We start from the raw sequence: 17,428 nt of genomic DNA on the forward strand, positions 1-17,428 counted from the left end.
AACTTAATGCAAAAAAACCAAATAAGCGCATCATTTTTTTCTGCAGGGACGGAGTAAGATATGTGTACTGATGTATTGATGCACAAAGGTTTCCATTAAGCTATTTAAATTCCATTATGTCTATATTATATGTTCCTCCTAAATGGATTTGCCTCCAACAATCCACTCAAAGACTCATCATAAGTGTCCCTTCAATTAACCATCCACTCAATCCGATCATTACCCAAATCCTTATTTAACAGGCTTTCTAACCTTCATCTACTTTTCACCATTTCAGAATTCATAAGGATGCACTGCACTTCCAACCCCGACTGGTGGATGCCATCCGAGGAGCAGATCAACAAGGTGTTCAGCGATGCAGTAGGACATGCTCGCCAAGGACGTGCTGTGGGAACGTTCTTCCATAATGGAAACTCCTATTATGATCCTATAGACCATCAAGTGTGTCATGAGGAGATATTTAACAGAATCTCCCATGATGGATCTGGAGATTGATGAAGAAGGAGGACTAAGACGAAATGAAAGATTAAAAAAAAAAATGTGAAAGAAAAAGTTAGCCGAAAAATGAAATCTTAGTGTAATAGTTCAATTAATGTGTCTTCAATGTTTTGTTGCTGTGCAGGTGCCTGGGACATTTAGTGGGCCCTACCAGCAATACTAGTCTGCCACTAAACCAGTCCAAAGTATACTACAAGTCTGTACAGTGGATGTGTGTGCGTGTAAGAATTTTGTCATCTTGGTAAATGCTTCAGGGACTTCCTGTGGACTGTATTATGTGACTGTTACTCACTCTCTCCTCCAGATAGAACACAACCCGGATTAAACAAGGCGTTTGGAGACTGAATGTCACTGGACAGGAATGTGTTGGTGTGTTCTGTAGAATTAGCTTTAATAGAATTTGCATTTTCACAATTGGGTTAAATTATGCAAGAATTCAACTCGTACATCCTGTGTTCATAAAATGTTGCCACTACTCCGACACTGAATTATTTTTCTTTTTGTGCCTTTTTGTGTGGATTATTTCTGTCTCCGCTAATATTTATGGATCTTTGTGCTTGTGTCGCATATATTTTATTCCTCTGGTTGCAAAGACAAAAACAGATGAGAGTACAGTAGTTTATTCTCTTTCGGAACAATCACATCATCATCATAATCTCAGGTTTCTTTGTTATACAGCTTATCATGAGGAGTAATGCGCTCAGTGAATCAGAAGCCATATCAGCTTTGATTATTCAAGTGTTCTTCTCACTGTTTATTTGGTACCAGCAAAACTAATTTTTTCAGTCAGTATGTTTCTTTTCCATTAAATCCATTGTGCTAGATAAATAAGCAACAAGATAAAGGTATTCAGCATGCATGTTGTCTTAAAAGAGTTTTCCGGGAGTAAACTATTGATGACCTATCCTCAGGATAAGCTATCCATCATTGATCGGCGGGGGTCTGCCATTCAGCATCTCCGATGATCAGCTGATTAAAGAGATTGCCGCGCTCTGGTGAATACTGCCGCCTGCTCTTAGGCTTGTGAGGTCATGTTCAATGGGCACTTGCAGCCTAATTCTATTCAAATGAGTAAGATTGAGCTGCAATACCAGGCACGGCCACTATACAATGTATGGCGCTGTGCTTGGTATGGACTAAAGTGACAATGGTGCTCACTGAATCCCTACTGTCACTTCAGTCAGCTGATCGGTGGGAACCCTGAGCAGCTGACCACCACTGATCTACTATTAATGACCTGAGTTGAGGTTAACAATAGTTTACTCTCAGAAAACCCCTTTTAACCTTAAGTGAGTTAGACTAAGAGACAGATAGTATTAGGCACGCAGACAGATAAGAAACTGTGCCTCCACCAATTAGTAGACTCAGACCTCCATTGATGACCTATCCTGAAACAAAATCTTCAGTGTCAGTAAGCCTCTTTAAAGGTGATGTCCAATTGTAGACTATCGATGGCCTATCGTTAAGATAAGCCATCGACAGTCGATCAGTTGCAGTCTGTTATCCTGGATCCTCACCAATTGGCTGCTAACATGAGCTGATTTCTGTAGGAAGCAGACAGCTCCGTTCTCACTGCAGTGGCCAAGCTTGGTATTACACACAAAGCTCCCACTGAAGTGAATGTGGCTTACAATACCAAATCTGGCCACTGCAGTGAGGAAAGAGCCGTCTGCTCCCTGCAGAAATCAGCTCAATGCAGGAGCACAAAGTTATACTGAACCTTTTCCCACAACTATGGGTCAGTCTGCTCAGGTCCTCCTGCTCTATAACATCATGCCTGCAGAATAGACTGCATGTTCAAGATGGCACATTTCCTTTAACAAACCTTGATGCTGTTTGGATGAGTATAGGTGGACATGGGGAAACTTTGTCCCAAAGAATGAGTTAGGTGGAAGGGTTTTCAATTTGCATCTCAATCTAAAGCAATACTGTAATGGGTTGCTATATCGGTGCTAGCCTCCATTAATGAATATGTGGTTGCTCCATGATCGTCGATGAAGACAAAATTAATATTCATTGTTTATGAATTAATACATGTAAATGATTTCCGTATCTATGGTCTAGACCAGGGGGGCACAACCCTAGGACCCCAACAGGTCATATTTCCAGGATATCCTGTGGCAATGTCTGAGGCACCGACAGTAATTACATCACTTGTGCAATACTGAGGAAATCCTGAAATCATCACCTGTTGGGGTCCCTGAGGACTGGAGTTGTGCACCCCTGGTCTAGACCGTTGCTGGCAAATTGTACATTCAGGTCTATGGCTTTTATGTAGCACACTATTCTCTTACCTTAGGTCGGATTCACACGAGCTTAAGTGCCATTGCATACGCCTGAGTACATCTTTGTGCTATGACTTTTTCTGCCCACAAGGCATGTTTATTGGTGTGCGGTAAACAGACGCAGTGATTGAAATGGCTAGTTGGTTCCAGATGTGTTCGCTCTCCAGTGGAATTACAGTGTTTCGTGAATTTCCCCGCCCATTTGCACTCTGCCTTCCCATTGACTTCTAAGGGGACATTCGGTTCGTAAATATGCAGAAAGATACAGCATGTTATATCTTATTTTGCACGTCCGGAATTCCCACGGAAAATACGCACACGTGAATGAGCCCATTGAAACCAATGCCTTCTATTCGCTGTGTATTCCGCGCACAAATACTTCCGTGTGAAGCTGGCCTTACTAATATTTTCACTTAATAAAGTCCATCAGCGAGCTCATCGACCCCTTTATACACAGTATTCATAGTGCACACCAATATACTAAAGCTGGGAGCGGCAACCGCATGAATATTCATCATGCAGTCGTGCTGGTACCATCCAGGGCTTCTGCATGCTTGGTGTTTATAATGTCATTTAGCAGGACCCTTTTTACAAATTGAGGTGCACACATTGTCACAATACAATAACCCTTATGCACTGGGAGCAGTGGAGGTGCTTCATTAGAATACAAGTCAGCAACAACAGAAGTCAGAGGACATACAATGCAATTCTGCAGTCATGTACAAGTATAGAGCTATATGGAACAGGTCTGAAATAATAACTACCTCCAGGGCCGTATTTATAAGTCATGCTGCCCTGGGCAGTCGGACTGAATATGCCTCATAAGGTGCTCATTTATAACGGCCAATTAATGTCATGATGTGTTGATTTTTGGGTGTTCGTAACAATAACTGTCTAGTGTTAATGATAATGATAAACAATAAAATTGTAATATACCTTTAATCTTCATCAGTCGTGCTGCTGCATAGATACTACTTAGTAGTATCTTATAGGTTATGCATCTGCTCTACAATTCTTGACTTTTAGAATTTTGGAAGTGGACATCAACTGACAACATGGAAAAGGAGAAGAGCCATGTTTATAGACCTACCCGAGGAAAAGCCAAACTCCACCTGCCAGAAATGCAAGCTTGTGTCTCTCCTGGAGGAAAAGTTGCGTACTCTTCAGGAGAGAATAGCTGCATTGAAACTTATTAAGGAAGGTGAGGATTTCCTTGACAGAGCAGAAGAAGTCTTCAAAATGTTGAAGGAAAAAAAAATGTCCAGTGTACCTGCAGAAGCAGAGGAATGGAAGCATGTGACCCAAAGAAGCAGGAGGATCAGGAGTCACCCATCACCCATACTACTTGGGAACCGGTATGAGGTTCTCACGCAAGGGGACCTGGTACTGGTTCCTGACCAGAGAAGAAAGAACAGAGCAAAGGAGAAAGAGGTACAAGAAATGCCTCTACCCACAAAGAACAGAGCAAAGGAGAAAGAGGTACAAGAAATGACTCTACCCACAAAGAATATAGCAGAGGAGAAAGAGGTACAGCAAGAAATGACTCTACCCACCAGAGCAGAGGAGAAAGAGGTACAGCAAGAAAAGACTTTACCCACAAAGAACGGTGCAGGAAGTGCACAGAGCCCTCTTGAATGGAGAAAAAGATGTTCTGTTGTGAAGAAGAAGAGGAGAGTGGTGGTTGTGGGGGATTCCCTATTTAGAGGAACAGAGGCCTGCAGACCTGACATAACCTCACGAGAGGTGTGCTGTCTTCCAGGTGCACAAATCAAAGATGTGTCTGATAGGTTGTCAAGACTCTTCAGTCCTACAGAACACCACCCATTCCTACTAATACATGAGGGACAAATGAAACTGCAAAAAAGGACCTTGCAACTAGCTGCAGAGACTTTGAAGGCCTCGGAAAGAAGGTGAAGGAACTAAGAGCACAGGTAGTCTTCTCATCCATCCTACCAGTGGATAGTCATGGAATAAGAAGATGGAACAGGATTCTAGAGGTGAACAACTGGCTACGTCAATGGTGCCGTCAGCAAAGATTTGTATTTCTAGACCATGAAGTGAATTACCTATAGGATGGACTCCTTGGTAGAGTTGGGTTGCACCTTACAAAAACAGGTAAGCATATATTTGGTGGGATCCTTGCTTCACTCATTAGGAGAGCTTTAAACTAGAATAATATGGGAAAGTAAGTGAAAGGCCAGGTAAAAATATACAGTTAATTAATACATTTGAGAACTTTGCTAATAGAAGAGAAAAGAAAGAACAGAGACAAAAAATTTAGAAGGAAAGTATAGGAGCAAGAGACAACAATCACAAACTAAAATGTTTTTTACACAAATGCACAGAGCAGGGGAAACAAACAAGGAGAATTGGAGCTCCTAACGCAGGAAGAGAAATATGATGTCATAGGCATCACAGAAACGTGGTGGAATGATACACAAGATTGGAATAGAAGGCTTGAAGGATACAACCTATTTATAGGAAACAGACCTAAAAAAAGGGGAGGAGGTGTTGCGTTGTAGGTTAAGAAAACATTCATCTCCACAGAGATTCAAGCTTCAGAGCATGGGAGTTCTGTGGAAACTGTTTGGGTAAGAATACAAGCAGAGAACAACAGAAAGGACACCATTGTAGGCATTTACTATAGGCCGCCTGGACAAGCAGGAGATATGGATAAACTCTTTCTACATCAGATGGCCAAGCTCTAAAAAAAAGCATGACAGTGATTATGTGGGATGTAACTATCCAGACATTTGTTGGGAATGTCTCTCAGGTAAAAGTAATGGATCCAACAAATTCTTATCTGCTCTTGCTGACAACTTTATCTTCCAAAAGGTCGAAGAGAAAACAAGGGGATCTGCTATCTTGGACCTAATTCTTACCAACAGCGAGGGAATGGTTGAAAAAGTAAAGGTGGCTGAGACCTTAGGAGGCAGTGATTATGCTATCCTTGAATTTTGAATAAAAAAGGGGGGGGAGACCTAAGAAGACTCAGACCTCAAGATTGGATTTCAGAAAGACAGATTTTAATGGTAGGAAGAATCCAATGGCTGGATGTTCTTAAGGACAGAAATGTCCAAGAAGGTTGGGAAATATTGTGAAATGAGATTCTCAAAAGCACAATCATTAACAATCCCTAAAAGAAGGAAGAATGGGAAGCATTTAAAGAGACCAGGATGAATGAACACAGAACTTGCACACATGTTAAAAACAAAGAAAAATCTGTTCATCAAATGGAAAGAAGGGGGGAATATCTAAAGAATAACATAATGCAGTCTGCAGAAACTGTAGGACAAGTGTCAGAAAAGCTAAAGATAATAATGCATTGAGGCTTGCAACAGAGGCCAAAAGCAATAAAAAAGGATTTGGGGGGGTATGTCAAAAGCAAAAGAAAAGTCAAAGATGCTATTGGATGCTTACAAGATGAAATTGATGAAGATGGTGAATTGGTTAAGAATGATGTTGAGAAGGCTGAACTTTTAAATTCCTATTTTGTATCTGTGTTCTCTCAGAAAGTGAATGGAACATCAGCTGATCTTCCCTGTGCTATTGGGGGAATAAAAGAATGCAGGCTATCTATAAGCAGAGAGATGGCGAGGGAACACTTAGCTAACTTAAATGAATTCAAGTCTCAAGGTCTGGATAAATTACACCCTAGGATACTAAAGGAAGCAGCGGAGGTAATTGCTGAACCACTCGCCATAATGTTTGAAAACTTCTGGAGAACAGAAGTCCCAGAAGATTGGAAAAGGGCAAATGTTGTCCCTATCTTCAAAAAAGGGAAGAAGGTGGATCCAGGAAACTACAGGCCTGTGAGCATGACTTTTATACCGAGAAAGATCTTTGAACAAATTATTAAACAGCATTTATGCAAGTACTTGGATAAAAATGGAGTAATTAACCAGAGACAGCATGGGTTTGTAATAAACAAGTCATGCCAGACAAATCTAATTTCTTTCTATGACAGAATCACCGACTGGGTTGATCAGGAAAATGCGGTGGATATAGTATATCTTGACTTTAGTAAAGCATTTGACAAAGCATCTCATACAATACTTATTGAAAAAAATGACCAAATATGGGATTGACAGGGCAACTGTTAGGTGGATTCACAACTGGCTGAGTGATCGTACTCAGAGTGGTCATAAATGGCTGCACATCCAAGTGGAAGAATGTATCAAGTGGGGTACCACAAGGCTCTGGCCTTGGCGCAGTGTTCAACATTTTTATAAATGATCTGGAGGAGGGAATTGATAGGAAACTGATCAAATTTGCAGACGACACAAAGCTAGGAGAGGGAAGAGAGAGAGAATATTCAAAAAGATCTAGAAAAGCTTGAACAGTGGGTGGCAACTAACAGAATGGTATTTAACAAGGAGAAATGCAAAGTCCTACATCTGCACAAGAAAAATGAAAAAAATCACATACAGAATGGGAGGAATTGGGCTAAGCAGCAGCACATGTGAAAAAGACTTGGGTATACTAATAGATCATAGACTGAACATGAGTCAACAATGTGATGCAGCAGCCAAAAAGACAAACACAATTCTGTGATGTAGTAAGAGAAGCATAGAGTTTAGATCACATGAGGTATTCATCCCCCTCTACTCTTCCTTAGTCAGACCTCATCTGGAATACTGTGTCCAGTTCTGGGCACCCCACTTTAAAAAAAGACGTATACAAACTGGAGGAAGTTCTGAGAAGAGTTATGAAGATGGTGAGTGGTCTGCAAATCGTGTCCTATGAGGAATGGTTAAAGGATCTGGGAGTGTTTAGCTTGCAAAAAAGAAGGCTGAGAGGAGACTTAAAGGGGTTGTCCCGCGCCGAAACGGGTTTGTTTTTTTTCAATAGCCCCCCCCGTTCGGCGCGAGACAAACCCGATGCAGGGGTTTAAAAAAAAAAAACGGATAGTACTTACCCGAATCCCCGCGCTCCGGTGACTTCTTACTTACCTTGCGAAGATGGCCGCCGGGATCTTCACCCACGGTGGACCGCAGGTCTTCTCCCATGGTGCACCGTGGGCTCTGTGCGTTTCATTGCTGATTCCAGCCTCCTGATTGGCTGGAATCGGCACACGTGACGGGGCGGAGCTACGAGGAGCAGCTCTCCGGCACGAGCGGCCCCATTCAGAAGGGAGAAGACCGGACTGCGCAAGCGCGTCTAATCGGGCGATTAGACGCTGAAATTAGACGGCACCATGGAGACGAGGACGCTAGCAACAGAACAGGTAAGTGAATAACTTCTGTATGGCTCATAATTAACGCACGATGTACATTACAAAGTGCATTAATATGGCCATACAGAAGTGCTGAACCCCACTTGCTTTCGCGGGACAACCCCTTTAATAGCTGCCTACAAATATCTGAAGGGCTGTCACAGTGCAGAGGGATCAGCCCAATTCTTATTTGCACAAGGAAAGACTAGAAGCAATGGGATGAAACTGAAAGGGAGGAGACACAGATTAGATATTTGATCTGGACTAATATCTGTCTGGGATGATTTAGTGAATCCTGCACTGAGCAGGGGGTTGGACCAGATGACCCTGGAGGTCTCTTCCAACTCTACCATTTTATGAGAACTGAGCTTACTACAGATACAGTACCGGAAGTGAGCTTACTATGTAGATATGTTACCCAAACTAAGCTTACCACAGTGATATGATACCAGTACCAAGCTTACTACATAGATACAGTACTAAACTGAGCTTATTACATAGATATGGGGCCAGAACAAAGCTTAACAGATAGACAATACTAGAACCAAGCTTCATGCATGGATACTTAGAAAGGGCAACAGTGGAAAGAGGTTGATTCAGCAGTCCACAGACAAGAGATGGGGAAGTGTGTCTACAGACACAGTGCTAGTCAGGAAACCTTCACTGGTCTTACTCCCTCTTGCTTTCTGACCTGCTTTCTCTGCCCCCTACACCAGCTGTGCATACTGCACCCCTCCCCCCTTATCGTCTCCATGAGGATAAAGGACAAAGTTTTTATCATTCAGTCACCTGGTGGGTGTCATAGGTGCAGATTTTAGGAAAGCTCCAGCCTCTAGTTGTGGACGTGCTGTTTTCCTCTGCGGAGTTTTCTACGTAATTGTGTTGGGACCAGCAGTGATTGGTGGAACAGCAGAAGGACACCGCTGCTTCAGCAATAAAAAAAGTGCTTCATGCCACCCATTCCAGACAGGGAGCATTAGAAGCTTTCATGTCTCCCTCTCGGGCAGCAATGCTAATCAGCTGGTGTAGGGGGTGTAATGCAGAGCAAGCAGGCGGATCAGACTCCCCCATCCCTGTTTGGCCGCCTGCAGACGAGTGGGTCGGATCCGGTGGCGAGAATTCGCGCCGCGGGACCCGACCCGAGAGCCTGCAGTGACGAGCGCGTACTCACCTGCGCCTGGCGGCCCCGGCTCTTTCATGTGCCGGCTGCCACGCAGCCGGCGCATGCGCAGACCGTAGCCAGCGGCCGGGTGAGTGCGAGCCCCGCACAAAAATAGGACATGCCGTGGTTTGTTTGCTGCGCGAGATTTCGCACGGCCAAACCGCGGCCGTCTGCATAGGAGTGCGTATTGTAATGCACTCCTATGCAGACTTTCAGGGGCGGAAATCCCGCCGTGGGATTTCCGCCCGTGTGCAGGCGGCCTTTCAGTGAGGGGTGACCCAGGGGTCAGTAGGTTAAGTGTAAAAATATTTAGAAAATAAAAAATGCTTGGTGGCTGTTGGGACTGTCCACCTGCCCATAGGTGCACTAACATAATTACATAGTATGTAAGGCCAAAAAAAGAGGGAGGGAGGGAGGGAGGGAGGGAGGGAGGGAGGGAGGGAGGGAAGGAAGGAAGGAAGGAAGGAAGGAAGGAAGGAAGGAAGGAAGGAAGGAAGGAAGGAAGGAAGGAAGGAAGGAAGGAAGGAAGGAAGGAAGGAAGGAAGGAAGGAAGGAAGGAAGGAAGGAAGGAAGGAAGGAAGGAAGGAAGGAAGGAAGGAAGGAAGGAAGGAAGGAAGGAAGGAAGGAAGGAAGGAAGGAAGGAAGGAAGGAAGGAAGGAATTCTGCATGTGGCACAGTGTTAGGGCAGCAGAATGCAGTCCTAAGCTCTTGCTCATGACTTGAAGGTTGTGAGTTCAATCCCTGCGTGGTTCAGATAGCCAGCTCAAGGTTTTCCTCATCCTTCCAAGGTGGGTAAAATGAGTAATAAATGGTTAAAAACCCCATTCTATGTTGTGTAGAAACCTTCTTTCCTCCTAACATAGAGGGCACCCCCTTGTTACAGTCACAGTCCTGGATATAAATAGATGATGGGAGAAATCTCTGTATGGCCCATTGATATATTTATACAGTTATTAGGTCGCCCCACAGCCATCTTTTTTTCTACAATGAATAACCCCAATTTTGATGACTTCTCTGGGTATTGTAGTCCGCCCATTCCATTTATTAGCTGCCCACCTTTGAACCCGCACAAGCTCTGATATACCCTTCTTGAGTACCGGTGCCCAAAACTGTATACAATATTCCACAAATCTGACCAGTGACTTATAAAGAGGAAGAACAATGTTCTCGCCATGTGCCTCTAGACCGCCTATGATGCACTCCATGATTCTATTTGCCTTGCAGCAGCTGCCTGACACTGGTTGCTCCAATTAAGCTTACAGTTAGCTAAAATCCCCAAGTCCTTTTCCATGTCCGTGTTTCCCAGTTTCGCTAGGTACCAGACCTCCACGGTCTAGCTCATGTGAAGATAATTACTAGTAATTAGTACCATTAGGGAATCAGAATCCAATAATTTCCTAATGTGCTGAGGAATTTGAGTTCTTCACAAACCATTATATATTGTAGCATGATCACGTCTGATAATAAAATTATATTACGGGAATTCGCAATGTAATTACCTAATATGCATATAACAGGCCATCGGCTTTGAACATGCCATCCGTAAGGAGTCAGTGGTTGCTATTAGAGCCACTCTTGGAATGTGACCTGGAGTTTTCTGTGCAAAGTGCATATCTCCATGATAGTGCTTTAAGGTGAAAATTGCAAAATCCCTTAAACATTGTGCTCTGGTTTGGTCCTCAACAAATCTAATAGCGACATAGGAGGACCATGCTCCTGTCCACAGGTGTGACTGTGACTATGCTGTATTATTTTCGGTACCTCTGAACTGGGGGAAATATTTTAAATTCAGCATTTTTAGCTATCAAAGAGCTCAATGATCAATACAGAAAGTGTCCTGGGTTATTGCACCACGTACTGGGCAAGACAATCTAGTGGGATATTTACAAACATCACTCACTGTACGTTTCCTAAGAAGGTGCAATAGCTGTGGAAAGATAATACTGTGTGAAATCCGAGGATGCAAATCACTAAAAACATTTATTCCCATTAAGGAAAGTGTAACATGTACCATTGGCTAGCGGTAGTGGGAAGGAGGAGAGTTTTACAGTATTGGCAAACAATTTTAATATTCTATGCTCTATATTGTGAATACAACATTTAATGGTGGGACAGCCACTTTAAATGGTGCTATTTATATACACTAAATGGCCACCTTATTAGAGGACCTTATTAGAGACCCCCATCTGGTAGCGAATTGGACCTCCTTTGGTCTTCAGAATTGAAGAAATTCATTCTACTAGGTGCTGAAATCGTTCCGAAGGACTATTGGACCTAGGGTCTGACAAGAAAATGAGTTCTGTAGCTGAATGTACATGACAGGACAACCTCCACCCTACACCATTGATCCTTGGTCATTTCCGTAATTTTGCTACCTTCATAATGATCATTGAATTTAGATCTTTGGAGCCTGTACAAAAATACAATAGGATGTGTACATTTTTTGGCTAATTCTATATTTGCGTATGAAAGCTGTTACTGTTATTCACACAAAGAGAAAATGAACACTTTGACTTGAAGGATAGCGATGCCGCTCTTCATGCCTTCGTTGGCTTACACTTGTGTTTGTGGAAATCCAGGTCTGGGTCACATATGATGGAGAGGATAAGAGCAGCAGTTTTTGAAGTTTGACCCGTCTCGCTGGATGCTTTCCCTACAACATAGTGTTCAACCATTCGGCCTTCTGAGTGTACATGTCGGGTAGGTACGAGGGGCGTTCATTAAAGATTTCCCCAGACCCACTTCTTTTTATCACAGGATGCTGAAACTTCTACAAGCGAGGTGTTTACAGTTGCATTAGGTGATGGGAGATGTGTGTGCCCCTAGCTGGCACCTATGTAGAGAAGGACTAATAACTGTGCCAAGTTTTGTTGCTCTCAGTCCACAGGAAGTGGTCAGGGGAAATCTTTAATGAGCGCCCCTCGTAGGTGAGGAAGCTGCTTTGCCTTTCAGCAGCTTCTTACTGTCATGTCTGATAGGTGCAGGAGCTGCTTTCCATCTCACAGCTTCCTTCTGTCGATGCCAGCTAGAGATGAGCGAGCATACTCGCTAAGGACAATTACTCGATCGAGCATTGTCCTTAAAAGTACCTGCCCGCTCGGAAGAAAAGATTTGGCAGCCGGCGGCGGGGGAGAGCGGGGAGGAACGGAGGGGAGATCCCTCTCCCCCCCTCCCCCCGCTCACTGCTGCAACTCACCGCTCACCCTCGTCGGCAGCTGAGCCTTTTCTTCTGAGCGGGCAGGTACTCGCTAAGGACAATGCTCGATCGTGTAATTGTCCTTAGCGAGTAGGCTCGCTCATCTCTAATGCCATAATGCCAGCACATTATAGTTGAGATGTCCAGATGGTTACACAGAAAGTAAGGTTGAAAGAAGTCCTTAAATTTCAACTTATATTTACTTGTTATGTTGATCCAGATGAAGGCCAAAAAACCCCCACTGAGGACTAAGTGTTGGTTTGTCCTCAGAAATTGAAATGAATTTCTTCCTGACCCCAAATGTGGAGATCAGATTAAATTCCGGGATCATTGGTGCTCAGATCTAGGTGATGTCACGTGGTGGATTTGTCACAGTGTTGTACATTGTAAAGTCCATGTAAATAAGTTGTATCATCCACTTTTTGTGACAAACCTACCGAGCGTTCACTACTCTGGACATCTAGACCAGTCTATTATATCAAGTGAAGTTTTTTGGCCATTGATAGTTGTACAGGATGGTTCTTTTTTTCAGAGGTTTTCTTGATTTTGATTTTTTTCCTACAGAATACACAGATGCTAGAAGAGAAAAAAATACATCAGTTTGAGATCTGTTATTTACTTAGCTGTTATATGCTTGCACACAGATCTTCTGATGCGTCCTCTTTACTTTCACTGCAAAGCAGTCTCCTGTGACTGAGCTGTTGGCGTAATTTGCAATGCAATTGCTTATGGATTTCATGGACTTCAATGGGATTTGTCAGTTTTATGTATTTATTCTTTTTTTTGTTACTAGGTAAAGTAGTAAGAAGGTTGGGGTATTTTAGCTAGGAAATGGAAACCTGACAATACAGAGGCCAACGGATGGCTCCGAGTCCTCCACTGACTATACCAGTGTTGCCCAACTCCGGTCCTCAAGGCACCCCAACAGGTGATGTTTTCAGGATTTCCTCAGTATTGCACAGGTGATGTAATTATTGTGAATGTCTCAGACATTGCCACTGGTCTTCTTACTATAGGATATCTTGGAAACATGACCTGTTGGGGTGCCTTGAGGACCGGAGTTGGGAAATACTGGACTATACATTTTACTGAAAAATGATGGAACAGAAAACTATAGAGAGAACTTCCAGAGTCAACAGAACCGAAATGACCACAAGAACTGCTGAAGCAATATCAGAACTCCTGATCAATAATTTATATCAAATGGAAGTCTGCTAAGATTTGTACAACTCGGCTACAAGAACATAACTTGTATTCTTTCTAAACGTTTCATACCCTTTGCCAGCAATCCGTATGATGGTGCCATCACTGACTATAGATAGTCCTATAAAGGACATTACTGCTGATAGGTAGTCCCTCAAAACCTGCTGCCCCACTGTGATATCAAGTCAGGCAGCGTAGAAAGAGGCTGTTGGCCTTCCTGACGCTCCGATAACTGAAAAATAATTAAATTAATAGTTCATACTATAAAGAGTGATAATTAAATTATAGTATATTTTGCCAGCCTCATAATCAATAGATTTAGATCTCTGGAGTTCAGAGATACAATCTGACTTGCACCACCTTCCTCCAGTAAAACACGCCATCATCTTGACTGACATCTCCAGCTCAGGCAGCCGGAGAATCCGTGAACTCCAGGTCTTATAGTCTGTGAAGTGCAGCACCATCATCTTGTCCACGCCGCAAATAATGTCATGCACATACGCAATCGTCTCTGCAATGCAGGCGCACAACATCCAGGATGCATGGGTGGGTTTTACACAATGAAAAGGGGAAAGCGCCTGGAAGAATAGTAGGCAGGAACCTCCCATCTGAGAGTTTGCTAATAACTTGCAGAGCATGTGGGAAATGTGGAAAATATAATTCTGCACTGGAGGGTCCTATCAACAGAATAAAAGAAGATATTTTCACTACTCTGTCCCACATCTTTTAGGAAAAGTGTTTCATACTTTTGGAATCAGGTGACAAACTTCCTTTAAATGGGGAGGGAATAATCCATCGCCAGAGAACAATGGGTCTAGGTAATTTAAAAGGATTCTGTCACCAGGTTCATTTACGGAGTCGGAGCGTAGCTCTGAGTCATGGAAATAGGCCGTGTGGGCCTCTCCCGACCCAGATCATGCAGGCTGACGGTTCCCTCTCCTTTGTGTATAGTCAGAGAGCTGGTGGTCTGCATGCTGCGGACAGTGAAGCGGCCAGCACAGCCCACCTCCGTGACTTGGAGCTCAGCTATGAGTCAAACTTCATGAACATGGTGGAAGAATCCCTTTAAGAGTATATATTCACATGTGGCAAACTTAAAATTTGTTCTTCAATGGAAAAAAAAAAATTAACCTGACATGAAATGTAATAAACCTGGCAAGTAATCAAACCGTCTTAGAACTTTCTTTTCATTAACACAATATTCTCCACTTTTCTTCACAATACACTGAACAAAAACTGTCTGGTACATTTAATCACATTGTTCAGAGATCACACAGGAATGTTCCTTTCCTCCAAGAGACCAAATAGGTCAAAGATCTAAAGACCATCAACTCTGAGCTGGTGAAAAATGGAAACTATTCAGTAAGATAAAAAAAAAAACAACAAAAAAACCCCATCATGTTCTCTTACCGAAAGGGCAAAGCAAAATGAATACAAGACACTGACATGCAGATTAGTACTGTAATTAGTATTAATGATTGCTACAGACTCGGTTGCCATTTTTCTACTGCTCTGCAATGCATTGTGCAGCAGTTGAATACTTAAAAGAGGTTTTCCATCGCTTAGAAATTTATGACGTATCCTCAGAATAGGTCATCAATAGCCAATTGGTGCAGACCCGTCGCCCGTGACCATGGACAATTAGCTGTTCACTGGGCCACTGTTGCCGTGTACAGAGCAGAAAGCAGACAGCGCTGTGCATTGTGCAGTGGTCTGGAATTATATTGCAGGTACAGCTGCCATTGAAGTGAATTGAAACTTGGTGCAACTTGCATTAGCGCATAAACACTCATCTGTCTGTTCTTCTGCAACATCAATGTAATATGATAGATGAGATCTGGTTACATAGATAAAATATACTGAATAGAAAGCATACCGTGGAGAAGAGAAAAAACAAATGTCTATCTGATAGATATTTTAGATACTTCGCAGCACGACAACAGGCAACAACAATGATAATCGAAGATGTTTACTGCTTTGCAAATAAAACAAGATTTTCTCTGATCATTTCTCTCTTTTCTGTGTTGGATCCCCCGGGAACGCAGTGAAGAGCCAAACGAAGATCTAGATTGATAAGAATAGACTTGGACACACACCCCTCCACACTGCAGTCATAAAATAATAATGGATATTAAATGTCATTGATGAGAAGCTGTCACTCTTCCTCAGAAAATGACATAAAACCTATATGGAGGAAAAGTGGAAAATCACATCGCAAAATGTAACTGTGCATATATGATAGAAAGTGGCAAGTTCCTTCATTTTTACTAAATCCACAACTGAGCACAATGATTATTCCTATGCCCGTTGAGTGACCATCTGACCGCCTCTTCCATGAAGCACCAGCACAGCTGTGTAAGGGCTCCTTTCCACTGGCGAGGTAATCGCACGTTTTCAGTGCGATGCGAGAGTGCGAGCTCTCGCAGGAAAGTCCCACACATGTTGTTCTATGACAACCTTTCCACTAGCGATGTTTAAGGGCAAGCTGCGATGCGAGGATTAACAATCGCAGCAGGAGGATTGTTTCAGCGCTTTGCATTTTTCTGTCGCTCATATAGTGCAGTGGCAAAACAGATTCTCGCATCGCAACGCAATGGTGTGCGATTTTGCAACATTGCGATTTTAACATTGCGATTTTCTCACAGTGCTAGCGCCAGTGGAAAGGAGCCCTAAGAGTATGTTCACACCATATTTGAACTTCCAACCAGGGTTACATGGCATATCCCGAAAACAGAATTGGGTGGATCGCTGTCATTCTAGAAAGCCATGAAGACCAATGTGGCTTTTTCTTGGTAGGTTTCCATTAGTTTCCGACGTTCTGTGTCATATAAAATAACATGGTCCATTATCCTCTCCAACATAGAATGCTAAAAATGAACAGATACTTGCCCTCTTTCAGGATTTGGGATGCAATCAATGGATGGAAGCTCAAACGTATTGTGAGCATACCACAACTTTCATCCAGTCTCTAAAGCCCCATTTACACACAAAGATGGTTCCTCACAATTCGTTCAAGAGATCGCTTAAATTACAGTTTCAGCAATCATTTTGCATAAACTACTAAAGGGCACTAATGCCCATTAGTAGCTTATTAGCTTCATTGTGTGCAAATGACCCTTCCTTTGCTGTATGCAGATATAACAGCGGTGGTCTGTTATGTGCATACAGCTCCATTGTTCTACCATGGGACTGCTGCTGAATACAATGTTATCCGCGCTCCCGTGGAGAATCACAGCATGCAGTCCCTGCTCTTAACTGGCCAGCCGAACGATGCTTTTTACGCTGAACTAAAAATCATCATTTAGCTGAAAAGCAAACGATGGTAGCATTTACATGCAACGATTATCGATCAAAAGCCATTGTTTAATTGAATTTTGAGCGATAATCATTGCATGTAAATGGGGCTTAAGAATATATACACTACCGTTCAAAAGTTTGGGGTCACATTGAAATGTCCTTATTTTTGATGGAAAAGCACTGTACTTTTCAATGAAGATAACTTTAAACTAGTCCTAACTTTAAACAAATGCACTCTATACATTGCTAATGTGGTAAATGACTATTCTAGCTGCAAATGCCTGTTTTTTTGTGCAAAATCTACAAAGGTGAATAGAGGCCCATTTCCAGCAACTATCACTCCAGTGTTCTAATGGTACAATGTGTTTGCTCATTGGCTCAGAAGGCTAATTGATGATTAGAAAACCCTTGTGCAATCATGTTCACACATCTGAAAACAGTCTAGCTCGTTACAGAAGCTACAAAACTGACCTTCCTGTGAGCAGATTGAGTTTCTGGAGCATCACATTTGTGGGGTCAATTAAACGCTCAAAATGGCCAGAAAAAGAGAACTTTCATCTGAAACTCGACAG

The 17,428-nt window shown here is 42.8% G+C and overlaps 1 protein-coding gene across 1 annotated transcript in view; it reads left to right on the forward strand.

Moving 5' to 3' along the window:
- Window positions 1-986, forward strand: part of BEND4 (BEN domain containing 4) — a 143,712-nt gene extending 142,726 nt beyond the window's left edge. The window contains exon 5 of the mRNA XM_066573141.1: window positions 278-986. Within this exon, the coding sequence (XP_066429238.1) occupies window positions 278-495 (218 nt within the window). The 3' untranslated portion in view covers window positions 496-986. The remainder of the gene's footprint in view (window positions 1-277) is intronic.
- The last annotated feature ends 16,442 nt before the right edge of the window (window positions 987-17,428 follow it).

Source organism: Eleutherodactylus coqui, chromosome 7 (assembly GCF_035609145.1).
Source record: "Eleutherodactylus coqui strain aEleCoq1 chromosome 7, aEleCoq1.hap1, whole genome shotgun sequence".
Lineage (NCBI taxonomy): Eukaryota > Metazoa > Chordata > Amphibia > Anura > Eleutherodactylidae > Eleutherodactylus > Eleutherodactylus coqui.